This window comes from Rutidosis leptorrhynchoides, chromosome 1 (genome assembly GCF_046630445.1).
Source record: "Rutidosis leptorrhynchoides isolate AG116_Rl617_1_P2 chromosome 1, CSIRO_AGI_Rlap_v1, whole genome shotgun sequence".
In the NCBI taxonomy this organism is placed as follows: Eukaryota; Viridiplantae; Streptophyta; class Magnoliopsida; order Asterales; family Asteraceae; genus Rutidosis; species Rutidosis leptorrhynchoides.
The window spans coordinates 626,329,847-626,356,438 of NC_092333.1; the positions used below are offsets into that span (position 1 = coordinate 626,329,847).

The 26,592-nt window shown below is 35.3% G+C and overlaps 1 protein-coding gene and 1 pseudogene across 1 annotated transcript; one reads left to right on the forward strand and one right to left on the reverse strand.

Annotated features, from left to right (window-relative positions):
- Nucleotides 1-244: 244 nt before the first annotated feature.
- Nucleotides 245-2,125, forward strand: LOC139885598 (protein OXIDATIVE STRESS 3 LIKE 2-like). Its single transcript, XM_071869349.1, has 2 exons — nucleotides 245-630; nucleotides 1,596-2,125. Exons 1-2 carry the CDS (start codon nucleotides 287-289, stop codon nucleotides 1,939-1,941), a joined length of 690 nt encoding a protein of 229 aa, XP_071725450.1. The 5' UTR covers nucleotides 245-286; the 3' UTR covers nucleotides 1,942-2,125.
- A 101-nt stretch (nucleotides 2,126-2,226) lies between these two features.
- The window catches only part of LOC139848736 (myosin-15-like), a 109,418-nt pseudogene continuing 85,052 nt past the window's right edge, over nucleotides 2,227-26,592 (reverse strand).

The window sequence follows — 26,592 nt, forward strand, 5'->3', positions numbered from 1 at the left end:
TAATATAAATTTCTTCATCAACCCGTGAATTTACGGGTCAATGAACTAGTAGAATAAGTATTATGACTTATCCAATATCCTTATAGGATCCTATTCAGCAATCATAACTTCCTAACTTATCTTTGCACCTATACTCATCATCATCATCATCATCATCATCATCATCATCATCATCATCTAATACATATAAATACTCAAACAGTGATTTCTGAATTTGGTACCTAATTTATACTAAGTTCCTTAAGATTTATAAAAACTTTGCATTCTGTTACATTAGATCCATCACATGGAAACGATTTGCGAGACTGGTAAAATTATCGGCGGTCGCCGGACGTTGCTGCCGGAGACAAATGTAAATTTGTTTGTCAATGTCGCCGGAGGATCAAAATCGATGAAGATCATACACGAAAACGAATGTAATTCGTCAAGTAGTTCTTCAATCGGTGAAGATAGTGATGGAGATCTACAAGACGATGATGTTGCTGAAAGTAGTTATTATAATTATAATTATGATCATTATAATGATTATAATGATAATGATGATCATAATAATTATAATGGTAAAATTAATAATGATAATGGATCATTTGATGATGCAATTCAAGCTCTAGAACAAGCGTTACCGATGAGGTTTCATTTCTTCTTCTTCTTCTTCTTTTTAATTTTGTTGTTTAATTGTGAATTAGTTTTGTTATTTAAGTAACCCTAGTTAGGAGGAGGATTGAATGGACTATTGTACTGTATCATCTAATTTAGTTGATTAATTGGAATTTAGATTCTTAGGTAATTAGGTTATGTGGATAATGTGCTGAATGTGACCATAGTGTATTAACTTTTAGATCGTTACCTCAAGGAATAAATTACCAGAAGTTTGAATTTAGATGCAGATTCAGCTACACGCCTCCAATATATGCATTAGGAATTTTTTATTCAAATTAGCTTTTTTATGGTTCTTATATTTGAATTACTTGATCCCAACTTCATCATCATCATAAATTAGGTCATCAATTTTTTAAATTTTTGCCTGTCATTTGAAAATTATCAAACCATGCCTATTCTTTTCGATAAAATGCGTAAACGGATAGGTTTTTCATGCCTATTCTTTTCGATAAAATGGTTAAATGGATAGGTTTTTCTGTTCGGGTCAATGGGGAGTGCTATTATTTTTACTCTACTCAGTCTAATCTGGTATTCCATAACCGACCCTTTCTCTAGTCATTTCAGAATGCGCTGATAGTGATGTTTGAATAAGGCCTATACTAACCATTGATTACCCTTTCTCTAGTCATTTGAACCTGATCGACCCATTTCTTTTTTTTTTTTTTTTTGTCTAAGGCCCAATATGTTCATAAAAACTCTTTGGACCAATTTTTAATGCGAATCTCAAAAACTGAAAACTTTACAACTCGACCCGTTTGACCCATATGCAAAAGACCCAAATTGAGCACTTTGGGTTTGGTTTGCCGGATAAATTAGAAGACTATAGCGTGTAAATGTAACTAATAGACTTGTTGGTATATGATGCTTGTTTTGTAGTATTGTAACAAGTGTCAATAGGTCATGGTAAGATAACATTATTGTTGGTTTTGTTACAGGAGAGGGATATCGACGTACTACAATGGAAAATCAAAATCATTCACAAGCCTAAACGTTGTGAGCCTCTCCCCAACATCTTCCATACAAGACATTGCAAAACCAGAAAATGCTTACACAAGAAAAAGAAAAAATCTTAGTGCTTTCAACCTATCAAGCGTAAACACCGGTGAGAATGGGATATCTAAGAAACCCAAAACAACAATGTTGCACTTTACTTCGGAAAGAAACAATCCAACCTTTAACAAACAAGCTACACAATCTCAAGTCAACAGATCGTTTCCATTGAGATCATTCTCGATGGTTAACCTGCTACGATGCAATCCCACTAAGATCGGAAATTGTTAGCCAAACTTTCAGCACTAAACTGACATCTAATTTGGACACACCATAGTTGTTTATGTAGAACTGAGCTTCATATTTAGTGAATGTGCATGACTCTCTTACAACAGATTAAGTTATATCTTTGGGTGTACAAGTTATGTAAACCTTGCAAAGAACATATATATCAGAAACTTTTATGACTTGGGCTCTATATCATACAAGAGTTGATCATTGCTGAGCTTAAAATAAGATATACCGGACATAGATCCTGCCTAATCTCTTCCAAAGACTTTTTTCGTTTCTGGTGTATTACCTAAAAAAATTAAAAGACATGTTTACACCATTAAAGATCATTGTAACAAGCAGTGATTTACCAAAACCCAATCGCTTGTCTGATATAATTTAATTCGTACCAAGAAGTTCCTGCAAACTACATTGAGTATTCAGTCAATGGTGGAACCAACCAGAAATTTTTTTCACCGGGGGGCGAATTTTTTTTTAAAAGTGTTCGCATTCACTATAATTTCTTTTTTCATGAAAATACAACCTTTTGGGCTTTGGGCTTTTAGGTTGGTGGCAAAATCTGGATCCGGAGACTTTTGGGGCAAAATCTGGATCCAGATAAAAATCAAATTTTAAGCCTAAGCCTGAAATTTCAAATCCACTGGAGGGGGGATTTTTAACACTGAAATTTCAAATCTACTGGGGGCGGGTGCCATCCCCTGCCCCTATGTAGTTTCGCTTATGTATTCAGTCAGTATATAATATGAACAAGTCCTGTAAAAGAAAATAATATTACCTCTTCCTTTACATTGGATATCCGTTTCTCAAGTTCTGCTAGACCAGATTTGACGTACTCCCCGTTGGAAATTGTACAGCATTCTCTCCACAGCAATAGACTAAAAAAAAAGCTCATTAAAGTATCACCTCATATAACCTGAAGGAAATGCACTTCGAAAGTAAGAGTCCGATACCTGTTAAAAAGTGATATGTTGAGGAATGAAAAGACCTAAACGTGGACAAAGCTATTCATATATATGCGGCCCAATAATAAGTCTCAAGTATGTACCCTACTAGTGCCAACATGCAAACATAATATAGCCATAATACCAACAAAAGAAGTGGTTAAGAGATTTAGGCATACATGATATGCACGTAAACGATCCATAAGAGAATCCAGAAACTCTATGATCTTCTCCCACTGGCTGCCAGCTACCTGCTGAAGAATCCCGGTAGGTGATCTAGATGATTTAGCACCATGTACTCATTGGTTTTTGGGAGCCTTCACAAATAATTGCAATAGATGGATGGAATCAAGCATTAAAAAAAAAAAAAAAAAAAAAAAAAAAAGAAAAAAAAAATTCAACTATGAATATGCCTTGTTAATTTTAGCGTTTACAAGCTGAGAAATGATCAAATGAACTTCTATGCAACACACAAATAAAGACAATACACACAATAAGTTTTTTTTATAGTAAGTTGAGTTTCAGACTTTCAGTAAGAAAGAACACTAACTAACCTGGATGCATGAATTTATAAGTGGTGATATTTCCTTCTTCAAATTCTCTCTTATCAAACCAAATATCGTTTCCACACAAGCTGTTAGTTGCTGTTTTAAACAATATAGCTGGATACCTTGCTTCCATTGGTAATATTCCATCATCAACACCAATGTATTTATGTGCAGTGTATCCCTGAAAAAGTGCATACAGTATGATATCAGCTCACATTTGGGTACATAACTAAGATAGTAGGGGAGGAAACGGCTGATCATAAAGGAGAAACCAAATCAAATGCACATTTTATGGAAAACATACAAACCATAAACAAAGATACATATGCACAATCTGGAATTAATTTTTGTAGAATAATTTTTATCTTTAGGTTAAAGCGAGAGGATTAAAGATATTAGAAAATACGACAGCTTGTGAATGCAAGGCTTACTTGTGCAACCCTCCCGTTTGGCAACGAGGACACAGCTGACCGCTGAGAAATTGGTGTTAAGAAACCATTGGAGCGAAAGTTTCTTTGCAGTAAGCAAAGAAGAGCTGAAGCATTAGATAACCAGTATGTACTCAGACAGGGAAAGAAGATAAGTAGCTATTATTGTATTATATAAACTATCCAAAGATAGATGACATATGTTTTTATCTTGCAGGTGGCATCATCCAAAATATCTCAACCATGAACCATCTTGACTTGAGATTTGAGATTTATTAGTATTGCTTCGCCATTTGCAAATTAGAATAATAGCATCTTGGCATAAAAGTTAGCAAACATAGTATTTGTGTCAATGGATGGGAGGTGTTGCAGACAACTAATATACTACATTGTATTTTTCAATGCCTATATAACGGGTAAGATTTTCCCTGTTCAAACTACTCAGGTAGTGCGAGTATTTTGACTCAAGACAATTTGTTGACTATTACTTATAAGATCTTTCTCTATAATTTTTTGCTTTTGTAGCCCAAATGCTTTTGTAGCCCAAATTATGTACACCGTACACGGCTTAACCGTGTTATCCCGCAATCGTTTTAGACCTTTCCCAGCTAGCCTAAGACCTCTTGTGGCATATCAGAACCAACCACTAAGCTATTTCGGGATGGTTTCAATGCCTAAATTAATATTGAAATTCTAGACGTGCCAACAGTGTTATGATAGATGGGGCCATCATACCCAATGTTGAAAAAAGGCTTTACTTGTAATGTATCAAAGCTTCTACTTACCACTTAAGTTGTGCACGTTTTACTATTTTGATAGTTTCTTCTTGATAGCACAAAAATTGATTAGCTTATTCATATCGTGATTAACATGCTCAAACAACTGCAGTCTTTAATTCGATATTAAATACAATTTTCTAAACAGAACAATTTCTTTGGCATTATAATACGACCTCCCTAATCTTACTTAGTACGTGGATCACTACATACCTTCAAATATGAATTTTCGTTTCTCAGGTCAGCCATTTGTAAGACCCGAATAATTATTGTACATAGTGTAAATAGGGTACATAAAGTGTGGGCTGCATTATGTATTTAAACAGAGGTCAGAACCTGTTTAGACACCTCGTGCGCGCCGCGCAGGAGTAGGTGTGCGCGCCGCGCACTACTCCTGTGCACAGATTTCTACTTTTTAAATTAAAGTTTAATGAGGGGCATTCATGTCTTTTCACTTGAGGACGAGTTTAGGGCTTTAGAGACCAGTTGTGTGGTGGTTGAAACACATTCAACATCATCACCAACCACATCATCTCTCCCATTTAAGGTTCTAGAGTGAGAAACCCATTGAGAGAGAGAAAGCTTAAATCAAGGAAGAAGTTGATTTCGGGCCAAAGCGCGTGTATTAAAGTTGTTCATCTATTCACTAGCTACGTTTTGATTATAGTGGTATGTCCTAACTTTGATTTCCTTACTTTAATTTATATAAGGGTTAGGGTTTGGGTAAATGGTGAACATCAAACCTATATTTGGTGATTTTTGGGTGTTCTTGGGTAAGATTGTCATGAAGACTCAATAGTAACTAACCTAGGGTTTGAAAGTGTTAATTGGTGTTTATGAGTTTTAATTGGTTAGTTAATTACTAGCACACCTAGTTATTAAGTAAATGGGTGTGTTGACCTTAAAATGGTCAATTGGGAAATGATTGGCCTAATGTGGAAAAATGGGTATGAAATACCCCGATTTTGTGGTAGTTAGTGTTGTTGGACCTTAATCACTAGCTTTTAGTGATTAATGATGGTCTTGACCTTAAATGGACGGTTTTGGTGTAAATGGGTGATTTAATGCATTAAGTCATTAAATGCACATGAGTAGGTTGTTGGTGTTTAGTCCAACTAGTTTGTGTGTTGATCGAGTACTTATTGTATTAGGTACTTTGCTTTGAAGCTTGCGGAAGTATAAAACCGTCACCGAATCGTTAAGGTGAGTGGAATAATTATACATATGTGTATGTAATGTATTTACTTGTGCGAAATGCGATGTGAGTTTTAAGTTCGGGTATGCGATACCACATCATGTTGGCATGGGGTGAGGGTTTAAAGTTCGGGCGCTCGATACCTCATCTTCATGTGTGGCATGTGATAGGTTAAAGTTCGGGCGTTCGATACCATATCATATGTATCTGTGCGGGCGTGAAGTGTGGGTTTAAAGTTCGGGCGTCGATACCACCTAAGGGACTAGTGATGCATACTAGTGGCGCCTGCGTGGCTAACGGTTCATTCGCGAGAATCGTTCCCTTGTGTTTTGGTTAACCATGGTTAAGAGTGATGGATTTCAATACATAAACAAAGTCACAAACCCATTTTGTTACATATAAATTCGTGTGTATATGTATATATAAAGCGGAAGCAATTTCAAGTTTATGCATGTAAAGTTTAACCCTTTTAAATTTGAAATCCATTAAAGATCTAGTCTTGAAAATACACTTAAATGTAAATAGAGCTAGTTAGATGTTTATACCTACTCCAAAATGGAGGTGAAGAACTAGGATGAAGAAGATGATGTAGATGAAGAAAACTTCTAACTTGAAGCCTCAAATCTTTGATACCCACAAGCAATAATCAACACCCAAGACTTGGTTAGGATTTTAGACACTTAATTACTTGCAAAAATCAACCAAGAATCCCTTGAAGAAAGGAGAGGAAATTGCAAGTATTAATTTCAAAATGCTAGAGTCAAAAGAGTGTGTTAAAAGTTGCACCAATGCATGTGTATTAGTCATAATTATATGGAGTAATCAAGGAAGGGTGGTTGGCACCTAGGAGCCTTCAAAAAAATGGCCCCCCACCCCTTCCATTTATTTTATATTTTATTACATATTTATAAAACATACATGCATTTAGTTGTAAGTATTTTATTTTATAAGCCTTTTATAAAATAAAATGCAACACACATATGTTACATACACTTTATATTATTTATAACCTATATAAATAATATACAACATGTAGTAACTTATAATTATCCAAATAATTATATCTAGCATTTATTTTAGAAAACCAATTTCTAAAATTCAAGTGTCGTGTATTTGCTTTAATGATCCGATTGTCAAAACAAATACATAAAGTGTTGATAGCTTGTTATTGGGTATGACCCGACTTGGATCACAACATGTAAGCCACATTAATTTATTATGTCTCTCGGGCACAAGAAAATCCTTCAATCTCCCACTTGCACGAGAAACATAAGGAATTAATGCAAGTGACAGATACCACCTAACGACCGTCCATCACCCCCAACATGTTATGACTTAGTGCTATTCAATAACATCATCCCTTTCGAGTTTCCATTTCGAATATGATTTAGGTGAATCTTTCAATATATCCTTTTGCCCTAGATGTCATGTTAAATCCAAGAGACATAGAATGATCACTCTCTTATAGATTTAACTTTGTCAGGCCTTAGACATCTGACTCTCAACGAATAAGAGGGACAAATTCCATCTTGACTACATACGTCCTAGACATTACACTTCGTACCATACCTGAAACCTCCCTTATGTACTACCATGTTTCAGAATAGCGAAGGAAAGAATCAAGGCACAATATTCGGTGAATATCTGAACCCAATATGTGTCTCAGGTCAGAGGATATAATGATATTCTCCTTTACTCAAGATTACATGTGATCAACCACAAAGGTTCCATATAGTAATCTTGAGAGCGGGTCTTCCAATATTTGTGTCCCACAAATATCTATGAACCTTGGTTGCAACCTTGCCCTACATTCACCATTTGAATGTTAACCAATCCAAGTTCATAATAGTCTAGACCTCACACTTGTTCCCACAAATGTGATCAACTACGGAATTTAGAATAATAATTTATTCATGGATAAAATATGCTAAATTGGAACATGACTCATAATTTAAATTAATACCATAATTATATTAATGAGTTTGAACTAATTCGTTCCGTTACAATACATAAAGTAGATCAATTCCAATCACTAGAATGTCGAAGCCCTAATGCACAAACATGTCCCTCATGTTTTGGCCCATGTAAAAGCTTCGTGAGTGGATCCGCAACATTTTGATCTGTGTGAACTTTGTGAATACATATCTTTCCCTTTTCAACCTCATCCCTAATGTAGTTGAATCTCCGCTCAATGTGACGAGTCTTTTGATGAGCACGAGGTTCCTTGATTTGAGCAATCGCACCCTCGTTGTCACAAAAGATCTCAAGAGGGTCCTGAATGGAAGGGACCACTCCTAAGTCGTCGATGAATTTCTTCATCCATGCAGCTTCCTGAGCTGCCAATGAGGCGGCAATGTACTCCGACTCTGTAGTGGATAACGCAACAACTTCCTGTTTCGCACTCTTCCAAGAGACCGCACCACCATTTAACATGAATACATAACCGGATTGTGACCGAGAGTCATCTCGATCAGTTTGGAAACTCGCGTCCACGTAACCTTTTACAACGAGTTCCTCCTCACCAGACCCATATATTAGAAACATATCCTTAGTCCTTCTAAGGTATTTCAATATACATTTAACCGCAGTCCAATGACTATTTCCTGGGTTATTCTGGTATCTACTTGTCAAGCTTAGAGCGCATGACACATCCGGTCTAGTACATATCATTGCATACATGATAGACCCAATAGCAGATGCGTATGGGACTTTCTTCATTCTCTCTTGTTCATCTTTCGTGGTAGGACACTGAGATGAACTGAGAACGGTTCCTCTTTGAATAGGTACCAAACCTTTCTTAGAGTTTTCCATCTTGAACCTTTTCAAGACCTTATCAATGTATGTACTTTGACTTAAGCCTATCAATCTCTTGGATCTATTCCTATAGATTCCAATCCCCAATATATATTGTGCTTCTCCAAGATCCTTAATGGAGAAGCAACTTTTTAACCAAGTTTTGACCTCTTGCATTGTGGTTATATCATTCCCAAATAATAATACGTCATCCACATATAGCACAAGGAACATTATGGAGCTCCCACTAGCCTTCTTGTATACACAAGCTTCATCACCATTTTTAATAAAGCCAAATTTCTTTGCCTCTTCATTAAAACGATGATTCCACATTCTCGATGCTTGTTTCAACCCATAGATTGATTTCTTTAACTTGCATACTTTTTTAGGATTTTTCGGATCGACAAAACCTTCGGGCTGTGCCATATAGACATCTTCCTCAAGATATCCATTTAGGAAAGCGGTTTTGACATCCATTTGCCAAATTTCGTAATCATAATGAGCAGCGATGGCAAATAATATCCTAATAGACTTTAGCATTGCCACAGGCGAGAAGGTCTCATCATAGTCAACCCCTTGAGTTTGAGTGAAACCCTTTGCTACAAGTCTAGCTTTGTATGTATCCAAGTTTCCATGTATGTCGGTTTTCATCTTGAAAATCCACTTGCAATCAACTAGCTTAGAGCTAGGAGGTTGCTCAACAAGTTCCCAAACTTGGTTTTCATACATGGATTGCATCTCGGCGTTCATGGCTTCCTGCCATTTATCTTTATCTATCCTTGATAAAGCATCTTTGTAGTTTGTCGGTTCATCCAAATCAACCGTATAGCAACCATCCACGAGAAACCCATATCTCTCGGGAGGATTACTAATCCTACTAGATCTTCGAACGTCTTGTGTACCTTGATCATCCACTTGATCATTTTCAGCATCCTCATGTTGAGTGCTAGTGTCAACCAATTGTGTATCATCGGCTTGATCTTGTACCTCTACAAGATCTATTTTTCTTTCACCATCACCTTCCATAAGGAACTTGGTTTCAAGGAATTCCGCTTTCCGAGCTACAAATACCGTTTGCTCGGATGGATCATAGAAGTAATATCCCATGTCATCTTTGGGATATCCTATGAAGATACACTTTGTGGATCGAGCATGTAGCTTATTTGCTACATAACGCTTAGGATAAGCTTCACATCCCCATACTTTCAAGTATGAAAGAGAAGGAGGTTTTCCAAACCACATCTCATGAGGAGTTCGTTCCACTTTCTTGGTTGGGGCCATATTTAAAATACGAGCCGCGGAGCTTAGACAATAACCCCAAAATGATAGAGGTAACGAGCTTCTAGCCATCATAGATCGAACCATATCCATTAGGGTTCGGTTCCTCCTTTCGGATACTCCATTAAGTTGGGGTGTTCCGGGTGGAGTAAGTTGTGAGATGATCCCACAACTCCTAAGATGATCTTGGAAGGCATCGCTTAGGTATTCACCTCCTCTATCGGTACGAAGTACCTTGATTGTCCTATTGAGTTGATTTTGTACTTCGTTTTGATATTCTTTGAATGCTTTAAACGTTTCGTCCTTGTGTCTTAGTAAATAGACATATCCGAAACGACTAAAGTCATCAATGAAAGTAACAAAGTATCTTTCACCATTCCTAGTTATGGGTTTAAAGGGTCCACATACATCCGAATGTATTAAACCCAATAAATCTTTAGCCCTTTCATGAGTGCCTTTGAAAGGTGCTTTAGTCATCTTGCCTTGTAAACAAGATTCACATACATCAAACGAATCCATTTCATTTGATTTCAAAAGTCCATTCCTTTGAAGTGTATGCATTCGGTTCTTGTTTATATGTCCAAGGCGACAATGCCATAAATAGGAATCACTCAAATCCCTTTTGAGTTTCTTGGTGCTAGTATGGTATATTGAGCTATTAGATGATGCATCATCATGAACCAATTCATAAATTCCATTTGAAGGCGTAGCCTTGAAATAGAATATATCATCTTTAGAAAAATGGATATCATTATCAATAAAATTAACATTGAAACCACATTGTCTTAAGCGAGAAATAGAAATAATGTTTCGACATAAATCCGGTGCATACAAAACATTTTCTAAAATAAGCTCCAATCCACTTGGAAGCTTCAAAACAAATTCTCCTTGAGCTTTAACATGCACCTTTGCACCATTGCCCATATAGAGACTTGATGTTCCCGCTTTATGATCACTTCTTTTGAACCCCTGCAAAGAATTGCAAATATGAGTTCCACATCCCGTGTCTAATACCCATGTATTAGAAGAAGTAATACTAAGCTCTATATATACCATATATATATTACCTGAGGTTTGCCCTGCATCCCTCTTGTCCTTCAACTCTTTAAGATAGACCGGACAGTTTCGTTTCCAATGACCCATCTCACCGCAACCGAAACATGGGTCTTCCTTGGGGTTTGCCTTCTCGGCTACCTTTTGCTTCTTGGCCTTGTTGATGGTTGGGGTAACCATCTTCCCCTTCCCTTTGCCTTGATGGACGGGTCCTTTTCTCTTAGCCACCTTTGGCTTAGAGGTGTTACCTTTAGACCCACCTTGATCGATTGCTAACACGGGTAAAGCTCTTTTACCCATGCTTGTTTCCGCCGTCCTAAGCATACCATGAAGCTCACCTATGCTCTTATCCATCCCATTCATGTTGTAATTAATTACAAATTGATCAAACCTCTTTGATAGGGAGTTAAGGATAAGATCGGTGGCTAACTCATTAGATATGTTAAGGTTGAGACGGTTAGCACGATCGATAAGGCTTTTCATCTTAAGTACATAAGATGAAACCGATTGGGATTCGTCCATACGACAAGCATGAAGCGCCCGAACCGTTTCGAAACGCTCAACACGTGCTTGTTGGAGAAACATCTCCTTCAATTGTGTTATCATGTCGTAAGCGCTATGATGCTCGAAATCCTTTTGGAGTTCGGGTATCATAGTCCCAAGCATTAAGCATGAGACTTGAAGGGAGTCGTGGCAATACTTATCGTAAGAGGCCATTGCCTCCACATCACTCTCATCCGGTTGGTCGGGAATGGGGTCCTCAAGCACATACATTTTATCCTCTTGTTTGAGGACAATCCGAAGATTGCGGAACCAATCCATAAAATTTGTATGGTTGAGTTTGTCTTTCTCGAGGAGAGACCGTAACGATAGGTTGTTAAAGTTAAGTGGTGCGTTGTTCATGTTGTTGTTGTTATTAGCGGCCATCTACAAAATTCAACAAAGTTCTTTTAAGTATCGATTTGGATTTAATAAACAATACCCTTTTAATTTGTTTTATTAAATATTAGAATCCAACGGTAAATCAAATTTCGGTTAGGTGACCTTTATCCCGTCATTTGACTTAGCTAGGTAGTCATAATGACAATTGCAATCCTTTTGCAACTTCTAAGTTATGGGATCATGCAATCCTTTTGCATGGCATATTAATCCCATCAACGCATATTTGTTCCTCATGCTTCGGTGACCCTAAGTTCATGATTCCCAAATCAAGTCGTCCTACTTGTGTAGACATGTAGACTTAACATACAAGTGGTTAGGTGACCTTTATCCCACAAGCATGCAAAGTGTACTTTATTCATATTAGTTCACTCATGACGGTTAGGTGACCTTTATCCCATCATGAGATTCCTAATATGTCTAAGTGTTTCCACAAAAGGATGGCGTTTAACTTGTTTATCTTGTATTAGTAAAGGGATTTTAGGTTTTCTACATTCTAGTTTAGAAAACAAAGTGCTATACACCAACATGCATTTGGTGTGTAGTATGTTTATGAAAAACCCATTTTCATGTGCCTTTTAGTAACCAATTACTAGTTTTAACCATTTCATTACCTTTTTAAATAAACCATTTTATTCAAGTCTAATAACCAATTATTAGTGTCATTTTGTTATGTTTTATTATAACCATTTTATAATGTATTATGCAAGTGTAATCATGTGATGATCTTGTAGCAACCAAACATACAAACATACACAAACATGCATAGCAAAGTGTTCACAATCAAGAGCCATTTTGGTAGACATTTGTTTAGCCAATAAACAAATGTCACCTAAGGGGTTAAACCAAAGTAAGAGATTTTACCAAAATCTCCCACTTAATCTTGTAATCTTCAAAACTTCATCTTGTAATCTTCTTCATGAATCTTCACTTTCATTTTACAAAATCATATCCTAATACAATTTTTCTAGAAAATGAAATAACAACCTATTCTATTTTACAAACCAAAATAGAACAAATTACATACAAAATACAAGATTAATTACAACTTTTACAAACCAAAATTACAAAATAATTACAAGCCATATGAATGAATATTACACCCATGAATAATCACCAAATCAATCAACCAAACAAACACATGGCCTAGGCTCGATTGTGAACAACAACATAACATCAAACATGGCCAAAACTTGAAATCCCAAACCCATTTTTGGGACCAAATATTTCGGCCATCACCATACACCCACCAAAACTCAATATTTTTACATTCTACTTTCATGCATGTTGGTAGATTGTAAAGAAAGTGAGTTTACTAGCCAAAAACAAGAAGCATATTAACAAGACTTTGGCTCTAGATACCATTGATGGATTTCAATACATAAACAAAGTCACAAACCCATTTTGTTACATATAAATTCGTGTGTATATGTATATATAAAGCGGAAGCAATTTCAAGTTTATGCATGTAAAGTTTAACCCTTTTAAATTTGAAATCCATTAAAGATCTAGTCTTGAAAATACACTTAAATGTAAATAGAGCTAGTTAGATGTTTATACCTACTCCAAAATGGAGGTGAAGAACTAGGATGAAGAAGATGATGTAGATGAAGAAAACTTCTAACTTGAAGCCTCAAATCTTTGATACCCACAAGCAATAATCAACACCCAAGACTTGGTTAGGATTTTAGACACTTAATTACTTGCAAAAATCAACCAAGAATCCCTTGAAGAAAGGAGAGGAAATTGCAAGTATTAATTTCAAAATGCTAGAGTCAAAAGAGTGTGTTAAAAGTTGCACCAATGCATGTGTATTAGTCATAATTATATGGAGTAATCAAGGAAGGGTGGTTGGCACCTAGGAGCCTTCAAAAAAATGGCCCCCCACCCCTTCCATTTATTTTATATTTTATTACATATTTATAAAACATACATGCATTTAGTTGTAAGTATTTTATTTTATAAGCCTTTTATAAAATAAAATGCAACACACATATGTTACATACACTTTATATTATTTATAACCTATATAAATAATATACAACATGTAGTAACTTATAATTATCCAAATAATTATATCTAGCATTTATTTTAGAAAACCAATTTCTAAAATTCAAGTGTCGTGTATTTGCTTTAATGATCCGATTGTCAAAACAAATACATAAAGTGTTGATAGCTTGTTATTGGGTATGACCCGACTTGGATCACAACATGTAAGCCACATTAATTTATTATGTCTCTCGGGCACAAGAAAATCCTTCAAAGAGATGTAGTGTAGCATATTATATTTGTTCGTGTTATATGCTATTGTTGTGCTAGCTTGTGTTATCGGAGATTTAGCGTTATACTTTGCGATGGTATGCTAATTTAAATGCTAGCGTGTATGGGGTAATTGAGTAAGTGATTGCAAGTAAGTATGTTGCATTCACTAAGCTTTGCTTACCCTCTCGTTGTTTACCTTTTTATAGGCTCCGGCGTGGACAAGGGAAAGGGTATACGTTTGAACTAGTGATCCCGCTTCATTGTGTTAGGAGAAGCTTTTTGGACGTTTAGCTTTTGGAAGTTCGACCAAGTTATGGGTAATTTAACCCCAAACACCATGCTCGAAGTGTCGTTTGGAAATTAAACTTTTGTGGTCGAAACTTATATTTTGTGCAAAACTCGTAATTCGGCATATGTGGGTCCGGTTTCGTAAAACTTGTTTTATTATTGAAACGTGTTAGTTTTAACTATTATAATGTGATGTGAAAAGCGTTTCGTCTAAATATGTCGGGAAGTGGGTGATATTTTCACGTGTAAATGGCAGTTTGATCAGAAACTGTCCGGGCATTCTGCGCGACGCGCACAGGAAGGGCTGCGCGCCGCGCACCCTCCTGTATAAAATAAAAATAAAAAATTCTTGGTCTATTTTCGGTTGAATATTGGGTTGGGTTGTTACACCATTGCAACAATTTCTCTTTCCAATGGAGATTTTTCTTTTAGTGACATTTCTAATTGGTTTCGCATTACTGCATTCTTGTTACATTCGTTCACAATGGCCACTTTAGCAGCATCTAACTCAAGTACTAATGACTGCACTACTTTCTGAAGTCTTGCAGTTTCTACAGACTTAGACTCGTCATTTGAACCCTGCCATTATAATGTGATCCATTAAATTATTATAGTCATCTAACAGTTATCATAAAAGTTACGTTAAATGTACAAGAGTGAGCAAAACTGAATCCGAACCCTTGATTTTTTCTCTAGTTGCAAACGCCACGTAAGATCCTCCAGCTGCTTTTCAAGCTTAGATTTTGCTAAGCGCAAGGCACCAGTCTCATTGGCCTCCTGACATTTGTAAAAGAAAATAACATGTCATACATAACTAGAAAATATAAGACGATGACTAAACAAAGAGGAAGATAAAAGTGTTTCATGGGTATTGGCTTTATATATAATACATGTAGTACTGAATATTGCTTATATAGTAACTGAACTTCCATCTTGCTATGCTTTCCATAATTTTGACACTTATTTGCTAATAATGATGTCACAGTCCAACTTTTATGATGATAAACTAACACCTAATAGTTCCAAAATACAAACACATGGCAGATGTTTGGAACTAACCTTCCATTCATAACTTCCATGGCAATAAGTGACTTAATATATATATATATATATATATATATATATATATATATATATATATATATATATATATATATATATATATATATATATATATATAGGGGCAGGATTAATGGGGAAGTAACCAATCGGGGAAAGCAGAGGGAAGCAAATTTTTTTTCTTTTTTTTTTTTCGTTTTTTTTGAATTTTTTTTTTCCGGCATCAAGATCACACGAAAATATGAACATTTAGAAGAGACACTTCGTGATGAATGTTATTATTTAGGCGGAAAAACGATCGACAAAAATAACATTCAAGATAATATTGTTCGTGAAGAATATGAACGTTTTTTTTTCCATGTTTTGTGAAGTAAAATTTAGCCCGATTTAGAGTTTAGGATTTAGGGTTTAGGGTTTGGTGTTATTCCATAAACCCATAACACCAAACCCTAAACCCTAAACCCTAAACTCTAAACCGTTCGTGTTAAAAACTCAATCTAAATCCTAAATCTAAACCCTAAACCCTAAATTTCTAAACCCTAATATCTAAACCCTATAAACCCTAATATCTAAACCCTAATATCTAAACCCCAATAGCTAAAACCTCAAAATACGTTCGAAAAACACGATAATTGTTATATATTACTTCTTCGAGCGTTTTTCCGCCAAAATAAAAACATTTATCACAAAGTGTCTCTACTAAATGTTCATATTTTCATCTCATCTATAATGTTCGTGAACAAAGTTTTTTCAAAAAACCCCGCTTCCCCCGAATGGTTACTTCCCTCTTGATCCTACCACTATATATATATATATATATATATATATATATATATATATATATATATATATATATATATATATATATATATATATATATATATATATATGTTCCAACTCTGAAATCCTGCGTTAAACTAACCTTCCATTCATAACTTCCATGGTAATAAGCCCAAACAGATCTACAAATTCGTGATAGGTTTTACTAGTAGGATAACCTGCCAGACTTATCCGGACTGCCTCCAAAACACCCTACAGAATATTGCATTACAGCTACATCAGACTGTTTCAAGTGGAACAAAAAAAAGATATTCGATAGAAATTGAGAATGAATATGACGACACTGACCCCACAACGTAACTGCTGTAACACACTCTGATTCTTGAATGTCTGAGGGTATCCATGAGAGCCTGTAGTTGTTGCTATAGACATATACAACAACAAAAACATGAATATCACAACCATTATTTACTTCAACAATGAACTAAGAACTAGATGTCTAAAAGGTCCACAAGCATTATTATAACATATACTCATCTCAAACTCTTTGTTGATACAACTTAGCGAAAATGTGGACCTTATATTGGTGATAACCATACCTTAAATCTAGAAGCCACAGAAGAAAATTTGTACGATGATCTTGAAGATTCTTCAGGTAGTGCCCGGAAAAGACCAGCAATAAAAGAACACTTTGACGAAGACATCAGATTACAGTGATCAATGACATCATAATCACAATTTTTATCAAAGAAAGAATCTGTTTGATAATTAACCTACAGTTGAAAAATTCAGATAATAGTATTATAAAGTGTTTTATTTTAGTTGAAGCCGCATTCTATCTCCCAATGTTCTATGGTTTATGACTTGCCTTGCCAGCATAGTGAGAAATGGTAAAGTCTGTCTCGGAGAACTTCGCCTTCCCTAACCTAGGGTGAGCCCGCAAATTCTGGAAACGCTTGTTGGCGAATGTTTCATGTGTTGACTTGGGAAAAACATGCTGCAAGAAAATCAAAATCGAAATGAAATGAAATTATTTAGAGGAAAAAAATAACTAGAATAAACGTGCACTAGTAAATTCCTATTAAGCAATTTGTACCATGCCTCATCCAAGAGCGCAACAACTCCTATAGGCTTCTGCAACGCTGAAAGTATGATAATCAGAAAACTGATAATCAAGATCTATGTCTATATATGATGCATAAAAAGTTTAAAACATATGAAAGTACGATAATCAGAAAGCTGATTATCAAGATCTACATATGATGCATAAAAACATATGAAAGTATGATGGTGCAAATCTTCAGACCTAACGCAGTACACAATACTTTACATTTTCAAGCGAGTGAATGAAATAATTACAACATTGTTTGAAGGAAATATATTCCCAAGGGTGATTTGAACAAACACTACGATAATCTCATCTCATATAATATTATCAAACATCAACGCAAGCTACACTATTGCTAATGTCTCAAATGCTGTTTGAAAAATCAAAATATACAGAAATTGGAACGCAACATTAGCCACGGCCAGAATCCAAGTTAAATATGGCTCCAATTTGTTGTTTCTTGCGTCAATTTGGTGTTGAGCCACCATCCAAGCACAAATACCTTTGTTTAATAGAATATATTTGGTGAAGAAAGTCAATTTTCGAGACCAGTGCAGTTGATTGGAGTTTAACATTTTAGAGCCGCTAAACAATTTTATTCGTGTTAGAAAGTTAAGATCTGGTTAGTACTTAACATAGATGGACTGATAATTAATATTGGACCTTAAAATATGCCAAGAAAAATTTAGCAAAAGGTGCCTTGGGCTCCTTGAGTTTCTACAAACTCATATCGCCTGGAGGCTAGGCACCGCCTTAGTGGCGCCTGATCGTACTATCGTCTAGAGGCACTCCAAGGCGCTCAGCCTAGTGCCTTAAGACGCCTAGCGACTACCTCGATGCGCGATTTTAAACCAAGGACGAAATAGAAAAACATCTTATCAGAAAAAGAAAAAGAGAGAACCTTTTCAATGAGATTTAAAACATGCTGATTATCTATAAACTCAATGTAGCTCCAGGTAATTACTTCTTTATGGTATTCCTCCTGCTCCATCTTAAAGACATGCTACACCAATGCATAAAAGTATAGGGTCAAAGATAACAGTATATAATACAAATATAAAACAATTAGATGACATGCTGGGAACACTTGTGAGATAAAGTGTAAAATAAAGATAACTGTACACAGGAGAACCTATCTTTTTCCATTCATTGTGTTGATACAAAATTGTATTAAGGAATGGTAATAAATTATCCATGCATGGTCACCAAAGCAGTTTATATACATATGCATGTGTGCGTGTTAGCAATCAATCACAATATACAAAGTTATATCACTCACCTCATTGAAATGTTGTTGAAGCTTTTCATTTGCAAAATTTATGCAGAACTGCTCGAAACTGTTCAACGAAAGGAAAAACACGAATAATCAATTTAATGAACTCTTGTACTTTCGAGAGACCAAATGTAATTCATGCAAGGAAGAACACATGAAAGAAAAGAATTATATAATTAAGAAGATGGTGAGATGACCTATTATGCTTCAAGCATTCAAAACCATATATATCAAGAACTCCAATTTACATGCGAGAACTAAGGTCTTGCCCAACAGACCTATTAATCGTTTCAACAAGCCTGAAACAAGACATAAAAAGTCAGTTAAATAGGAAAGCAAAAAGAAGAAGGTGGGGATAGAAGATTTTGTAAATTATAAATACGCACAGACCAATCAAATAGCCTAGCATAGACAGTCTTTGCTTAAGCATCGCGACTTGCAACAGCAGCATCACAATCAAGAGCTCAAATAATAACTCATTCACGATTTGAATAAACGTGTGCATAGTGTTGCCAGCATACCTTTTACATCACACCTAAATGGAAGTCATTAAATCATTAGACATAACACTTAAGATATCTAAAACACATATATAAAGTATGAACTTCACATTTAGATGTACAGAAATAAATCGATATATATTATCTTGAATCAATCCACGACCCAGTGTATACACGTCTCAGGCTAGATCACAACTCAAAGTATATATATTTTTGGAATCAACCTCAACCATGTATAGCTAACTCCAACATTACTGCATATAGAGTGTCTATGGTTGTTCCAAATAATATATATACATGGGTCGATATGATATGTCAAAATATTTGCATACGTGTCTATGGTATCCCAAGATTACATAATATATTAGAATACATGGATAATACAATATAAGTTAGCTAGGATATGATTTGTATAGATTTGTTAAACATTTCCCGTAGCTAAAAAGATCAAAAATATCCAATCTTGTTTTACCCATAACTTCTTCATTTTAAATCCGTTTTGAGTGAATCAAATTGCTATGGTTTCATATTGAACTCTAATTTAAGAATCCAAACAGAAAAAGTATAGGTTTATAGTCGGAAATTTAAGTTACATGTCAATTACTAAAGAGGTAGTCATTTCCGTCGAAAGAACGACATCTTGATGACCATTTTGAAAAACATACTTTCACTTTGAGTTTAACCAAGATTTTTGGATATAGTTTCATGTTCATATGAAAAATCATTTTCCCAGAAGAACAACTTTTAAATCAAAGTTTATCATAGTTTTTAATTATCCAAACCAAAACAGCCCCCGGTTTCACTACGACGGCGTATATCCGATTTTATGGTGTTCATCGTGTTTCCAGGTTTTAAATCATTAAGTTAGCATATCATATAGATATAGAACATGTGTTTAGTTGATTTTAAAAGTCAAGTTAGAAGGATTAACTTTTGTTTGCGAACAAGTTTAGAATTAAATAAACTATGTTCTAGTGATTACAAGTTTAAACATTCGAATAAGATAGCTTTATATGTATGAATCGAATGATGTTATGAACATCATTACTACCTCAAGTTTTCTGGATAAAACTACTGGAAATTAGAAAAATGGATCTAGCTTCAAAGGATCCTTGGATGGCTTGAAAGTTCTTGAAGCAGAATCATGACACGAAAACAGTTCAAGTAAGATTTTCACTCGAAATAAGATTGTTATAGTTGTAGAAATTGAATCAAAGTTTGAATATGAATATTACCTTGAATTAGAAAGATAACCTACTGTAAATGACAAAGGTTCCTTGATCTTAGATGATTACTTGGAATGGATTAGAAAGCTTGGAAGTAGACTTGCAAACTTGGAAGTATTCTTGATTTTTATGAAACTATACTTATGGAATTTATGAAGAACACTTAGAACTTGAAGATGGAACTTGAGAGAAATCAATTAGATGAAGAAAATTGAAGAATGAAAGTGTTTGTAGGTGTTTTTAGTCGTTGGTATATGGATTATATATAAAGGATATGCAATTTTGTTTTCATGTAAATAAGTCATGAATGATTACTAATATTTTTGTAATTTTATGAGATATTTCATGCTAGTTGCCAAATGATGGTTCCCACATATGTTAGGTAACTCACATGGGCTGCTAAGAGCTGATCATTGGAGTGTATATACCAATAGTACATACATCTAAAAGCTGTGTATTGTATGAGTACGAATACGGGTGCATACGAGTAGAATTGTTGATGAAACTGAACGAGGATGTAATTGTAAGCATTTTTTTTAAGTACTCGGCCGAGTCAGCCGAGTTTTGCAACACTGCTTATACGTACAACAAATTGGTTTTGGATCATATCAATGAAATTGAATCATATAATGTGGAGATCAAGGGCACTTAGAATGAAATTTTTACTTGTGACATTTGATACCTAACTATTCAAAGCAATTTATAGGGAGGTGCTGATGAAGAAAAGAAGAAAATGAAGACATGTTTGTTTTTTTTCATTATCGGGCTTAAAGAAACAGTTAAATTTTAACGATTGTGACTAAACAAACCAAACCGTCATTAACTAAGAACAATCCTAAACTAGAGAATTTAGTCCTAGTATTTATTACTTTTCCTAAGCATTAACTTCTGACAGTGATTACCAACTAACCAAAAAGTATTTACTGAACATACCAGAGAAGGCCCATTGTCTGAAGAACATGCATAGTTGGGTGCATCAGCTTCCTTGGCTGCTTCAGCTTCCTCTAGAATGTACCTACCAAAAGTATCAATTGCGGCTCTAAGTGTATATGGGTTTCGGTGGCAGAACTTCTGGAATCGTAACACCGAGAATGGTGATGGGATTGCAATTTTTCGTTCATTAGGCTTAGCATTATTATATTCCTTCTTTATAGTTGAAATCGTTGTCCTAGTATACAAAGGGGTGTTACTTATCCTTTTAACCACACGAGTCGAAACACTAATGGTTTCCTCTAAGGCAGCTACAATTTGAAAAGCTCCAACCGTTGTACTCTCTGCACCATGAATAGCTTCCTCGGCCAGTTTAACCAAGGAATGAATCGAAGTAGCAATAGCGTGCCCGGTGTTATTCATTGAAGATACGAATGGGGAATTGGTTTCAGCAACTTTCATGGTTAATCTGGATGAGAAGGATATCCGTGGTGCAAATAGTGAATCGGATGGAGCTCCCCAAATTTGTAGTTACCTTAAGAGAAGTCGTCAGTACACGTGTGGTTGAAAGCATATGTAACGCCCCCTTTTGCCTACTAGTGACGGCGATTTCAAAAGAAATATTATAATATTGGGCCTAATGACCGGAAAACTGCAATTCTCATCACCATTCTGGGTGCGAAGGTTGCAGCAATTCATGTTGCCGCTGAAATCCAGACACCACTTAGAGCTGCAACTGATGCTTTTAGGAAGCACATTCTAGACGAAGTTGAAGCCACAAAGGAAGCTAATGCACCAAACTACACCCACCTATGCAAGTGCATAGTTCTTCACACAACAGACCTCTCGTGGTATGTTTCATAAATACTCTTCGATTAGGTAGTAATAATTATCAACTAGTTGATGCTTAGGAAAAGTAACAAATACTCAAGACAAAATTATCTATGTTTTGGATTGCTCTTAGTTGATGACGGTTTGGTTTGTTAAGCCATAATTGCTTTAAGCCTAGTAATGAAGAACATATAAGTGTCTTTGTTTCATACTTTTCTTCCTCGGCACCTCCTCATAAGGACCTTCTCATAAGGCTCTGTTCCGGAGTTCAATTATAAAATAAAAAGAAAGGAAGTGAAGAAGGATGAAAGGGAAAGAAGTGGTATCTTTCCAATTTGGAAGGAGAAATTGGAAAGAAAATACACTACAATAATCCGTCCATTTCCTTTCTTTTCATCTCTATCAAAACTCGGGAACGCAAAATATTTTTTATTTCCTTTCACTTCCCTTCATTTCTCTTCAAATTAACACTAAAACAAAGCAATGTTTAAAAATTCAAATATTTAGGTATTCAATGCCATAAAGTGAAAATTTCAGGTGCCCACTCTCCGCATTATATGATTCAATGTTGATATGATCCAAACACCAATTAGGTGTACATATAAGAGCAGTCTCCATGTTTTCGTTTATTTTACGACCCCATTTATAGAGTCTCTTTTAGAGATGATAATATACGTACTAACAAATCTATAACTAATATAGCTCCACTATCAATAACAAATCTAATGTATACTCGGGTACAAATGCAAATGGGTTTATGGATGCTTATGAGGGATTAAATGGCTGTGCAGGTCCAGCAGGCCCAACAGGCCTAATAACGTTGGGTTCATTTATCTGCTGGGGTGACTTTGGCTTTAAGGCAAAAGCAGCTCACGGTTATGGATAAAATCACAAGAGTTAGAGTTTGATTGTTATCTTTGTGTTTATCTAGTTTTTTTGAATTCCTTTCTTTTAGCATTATTCCAACTATTTATGTACGGTTCTTTTGGTAACCGAGGCTCAGTTTTCTGATTATCATTGTTAGCAAATAAAATACAGCTGCGGCTATATTTTCCAGGTTCCATTATTTGCGTTTCAATTTTCTTGTTTGGCCACGATCATAAACTCTACATTAAGTGGTATCAGAGCCAGGTTGGCCGAACAACGAGCTCGTCGTGGTGCTTACCGGTCTGTGAGGATCACTGACCCTGATCCTTATGTGGAAATCGAACGCCTGCAAAGAAGAATTGCAGAGTTGGAATTAGGAAACCAACGGAGTTATGAAGATCGTGATTCTGAGCAATCTCTCGATGATTCCGAACAAAGTAACCGGTTCCCTTATCATTATCAGAGGGATCGTAGGGGGTATGATGACCCTTTGCGAAGCTTGGGAATGAAGGTGGAGATCCCGGAATTCACGGGAACTATGCAACCGGACGATTTTCTTGATTGGTTGAGCACCGTCGAACGAGTGTTTGACGTTAAGGATATCCCCGAACACCTCAAGGTAAAGCTTGTTGCAATTAAACTACGTAAACATGCTTCCTTGTGGTGGGACAATGTTTGTAAGCATAGGGCGTATGCCCGAAAATCTAAGGTGAGAACATGGGATAAGATGAAACTACTACGTTCTAAATTTCTTCCTGAAAACTATAAACAGGAAGCTTATTTAGAGTATTATAATCTTCGCCAAAGGAGCATGAGTGTAGAAGAACTCATTCGTGAGTTTGATCGCGCTCGTATTCGTTGTGATGTCCAGGAAGAAGAAGAGCAAACGGTGGCTCGCTTTTTGGGTGCATTGAATTCGAATGTTGTTGATGTTGTGAGCCTGCAACCCTACTGGTCTTATAATGATGTATGTAGGCTTGCATTTAAAGTCGAAAAGCAACAGAAGGTACGAAGGAAGTTGACTTTCGAAAGAAACGCCACACCATCGACACCTAAGGTTGGGGCTGTAGCTCCAGTTAAAACCCCAACCGAACAGAAGGTAATATCAGCAGTACCAGCAACTTCAAGTAATGGCAAACGAGGTCCCAAGTGTTTTAATTGCCAAGGGTTTGGTCATTTGTCCAGAGATTGCCCAAACCCGCGACCAGTAGTGAAATGTCCCGTTCATATTGATTATAAACATTCCATATTAATTGATTTCGTTGCGAGGTTTTGACCTCTATATGAGACGTTTTTCAAAGACTGCATTAATTTTTAAAACAACCATAACCTTTATTTTATCAATAAAGGTTTTTAAAACATTACGTAGATTATCAAATAATGATAATCTAAAATATACTGTTTACACATGACCATTACATAATGGTTTACAATAGAAATATATTACATCGACATATGTTTCTTGAATGCAGTTTTTACACAATATCATACAAACATGGACTCCAAATCTTGTCCTTATTTTAGTATGCAATAGCGGAAGCTCTTAGTATTCATCTGAGAATAAAAATGCTTTAAATGTCAACAAAAATGTTGGTGAGTTATAGGTTTAACCTATATATATCAAATCGTAACAATAGACCACAAGATTTCATATTTCAATACACATCCCATACATAGAGATAAAAATCATTCATATGGTGAACACCTGGTAACCGACATTAACAAGATGCATATATAAGAATATCCCCATCATTCCGGGACACCCTTCGGATATGATATAAATTTCGACGTACTAAAGCATCTGGTACTTTGGATGGGGTTTGTTAGGCCCAATAGATCTATCTTTAGGATTCGCGTCAATTAGGGTGTCAGTTCCCTAATTCTTAGATTACCAGACTTAATAAAAAGGGGCATATTCAATTTCAATTATTCAACCATAGAATGTAGTTTCACGTACTTGTGTCTATTTTGTAAATCATTTATAAAACCTGCATGTATTCTCATCCCAAAAATATTAGATTTTAAAAGTGGGACTATAACTCACTTTCACAGATATTTCCTTCCTCGGAAATAAGACTTGGCCACGGATCGATTCACGAACCTATATAAATATGTACATATATATCAAAGTATGATCAAAATATAATTACAACCATTTTTATTATGTTTTAAAGATTTGAGTGTATTAAGTCAGATGTCCTCGTTAGTAGCCTACAACTAGTTGTCCACAGTTAGATGTACAGAAATAAATCGATATATATTATCTTGAATCAATCCACGACCCAGTGTATACACGTCTCAGGCTAGATCACAACTCAAAGTATATATATTTTTGGAATCAACCTCAACCCTGTATAGCTAACTCCAACATTACTGCATATAGAGTGTCTATGGTTGTTCCAAATAATATATATACATGGGTCGATATGATATGTCAAAACATTTGCATACGTGTCTATGGTATCCCAAGATTACATAATATATTAGAATACATGTATAATACAATATAAGTTAGCTAGGATATGATTTGTATAGATTTGTTAAACATTTCCCGTAGCTAAAAAGATCAAAAATATCCAATCTTGTTTTACCCATAACTTCTTCATTTTAAATCCGTTTTGAGTGAATCAAATTGCTATGATTTCATATTGAACTCTAATTTAAGAATCCAAACAGAAAAAGTATAGGTTTATAGTCGGAAATTTAAGTTACATGTCAATTACTAAAGAGGTAGTCATTTCCGTCGAAAGAACGACATCTTGATGACCATTTTGAAAAACATACTTTCACTTTGAGTTTAACCAAGATTTTTGGATATAGTTTCATGTTCATATGAAAAATAATTTTTCCAGAAGAACAACTTTTAAATCAAAGTTTATCATAGTTTTTAATTATCCAAACCAAAACAGCCCCCGGTTTCACAACGACGGCGTATATCCTATTTTATGGTGTTCATCGTGTTTCCAGGTTTTAAATCATTAAGTTAGCATATCATATAGATATAGAACATGTGTTTAGTTGATTTTAAAAGTCAAGTTAGAAGGATTAACTTTTGTTTGCGAACAAGTTTAGAATTAAATAAACTATGTTCTAGTGATTACAAGTTTAAACCTTCGAATAAGATAGCTTTATATGTATGAATCGAATGATGTTATGAACATCATTACTACCTCAAGTTTTCTGGATAAAACTACTGGAAATTAGAAAAATGGATCTAGCTTCAAAGGATCCTTGGATGGCTTGAAAGTTCTTGAAGCAGAATCATGACACGAAAACAGTTCAAGTAAGATTTTCACTCGAAATAAGATTGTTATAGTTGTAGAAATTGAATCAAAGTTTGAATATGAATATTACCTTGAATTAGAAAGATAACCTACCGTAAATTATAAAGGTTCCTTGATCTTAGATGATTACTTGGAATGGATTAGAAAGCTTGGAAGTAGACTTGCAAACTTGGAAGTATTCTTGATTTTTATGAAACTATACTTATGGAATTTATGAAGAACACTTAGAACTTGAAGATGGAACTTGAGAGAAATCAATTAGATGAAGAAAATTTAAGAATGAAAGTGTTTG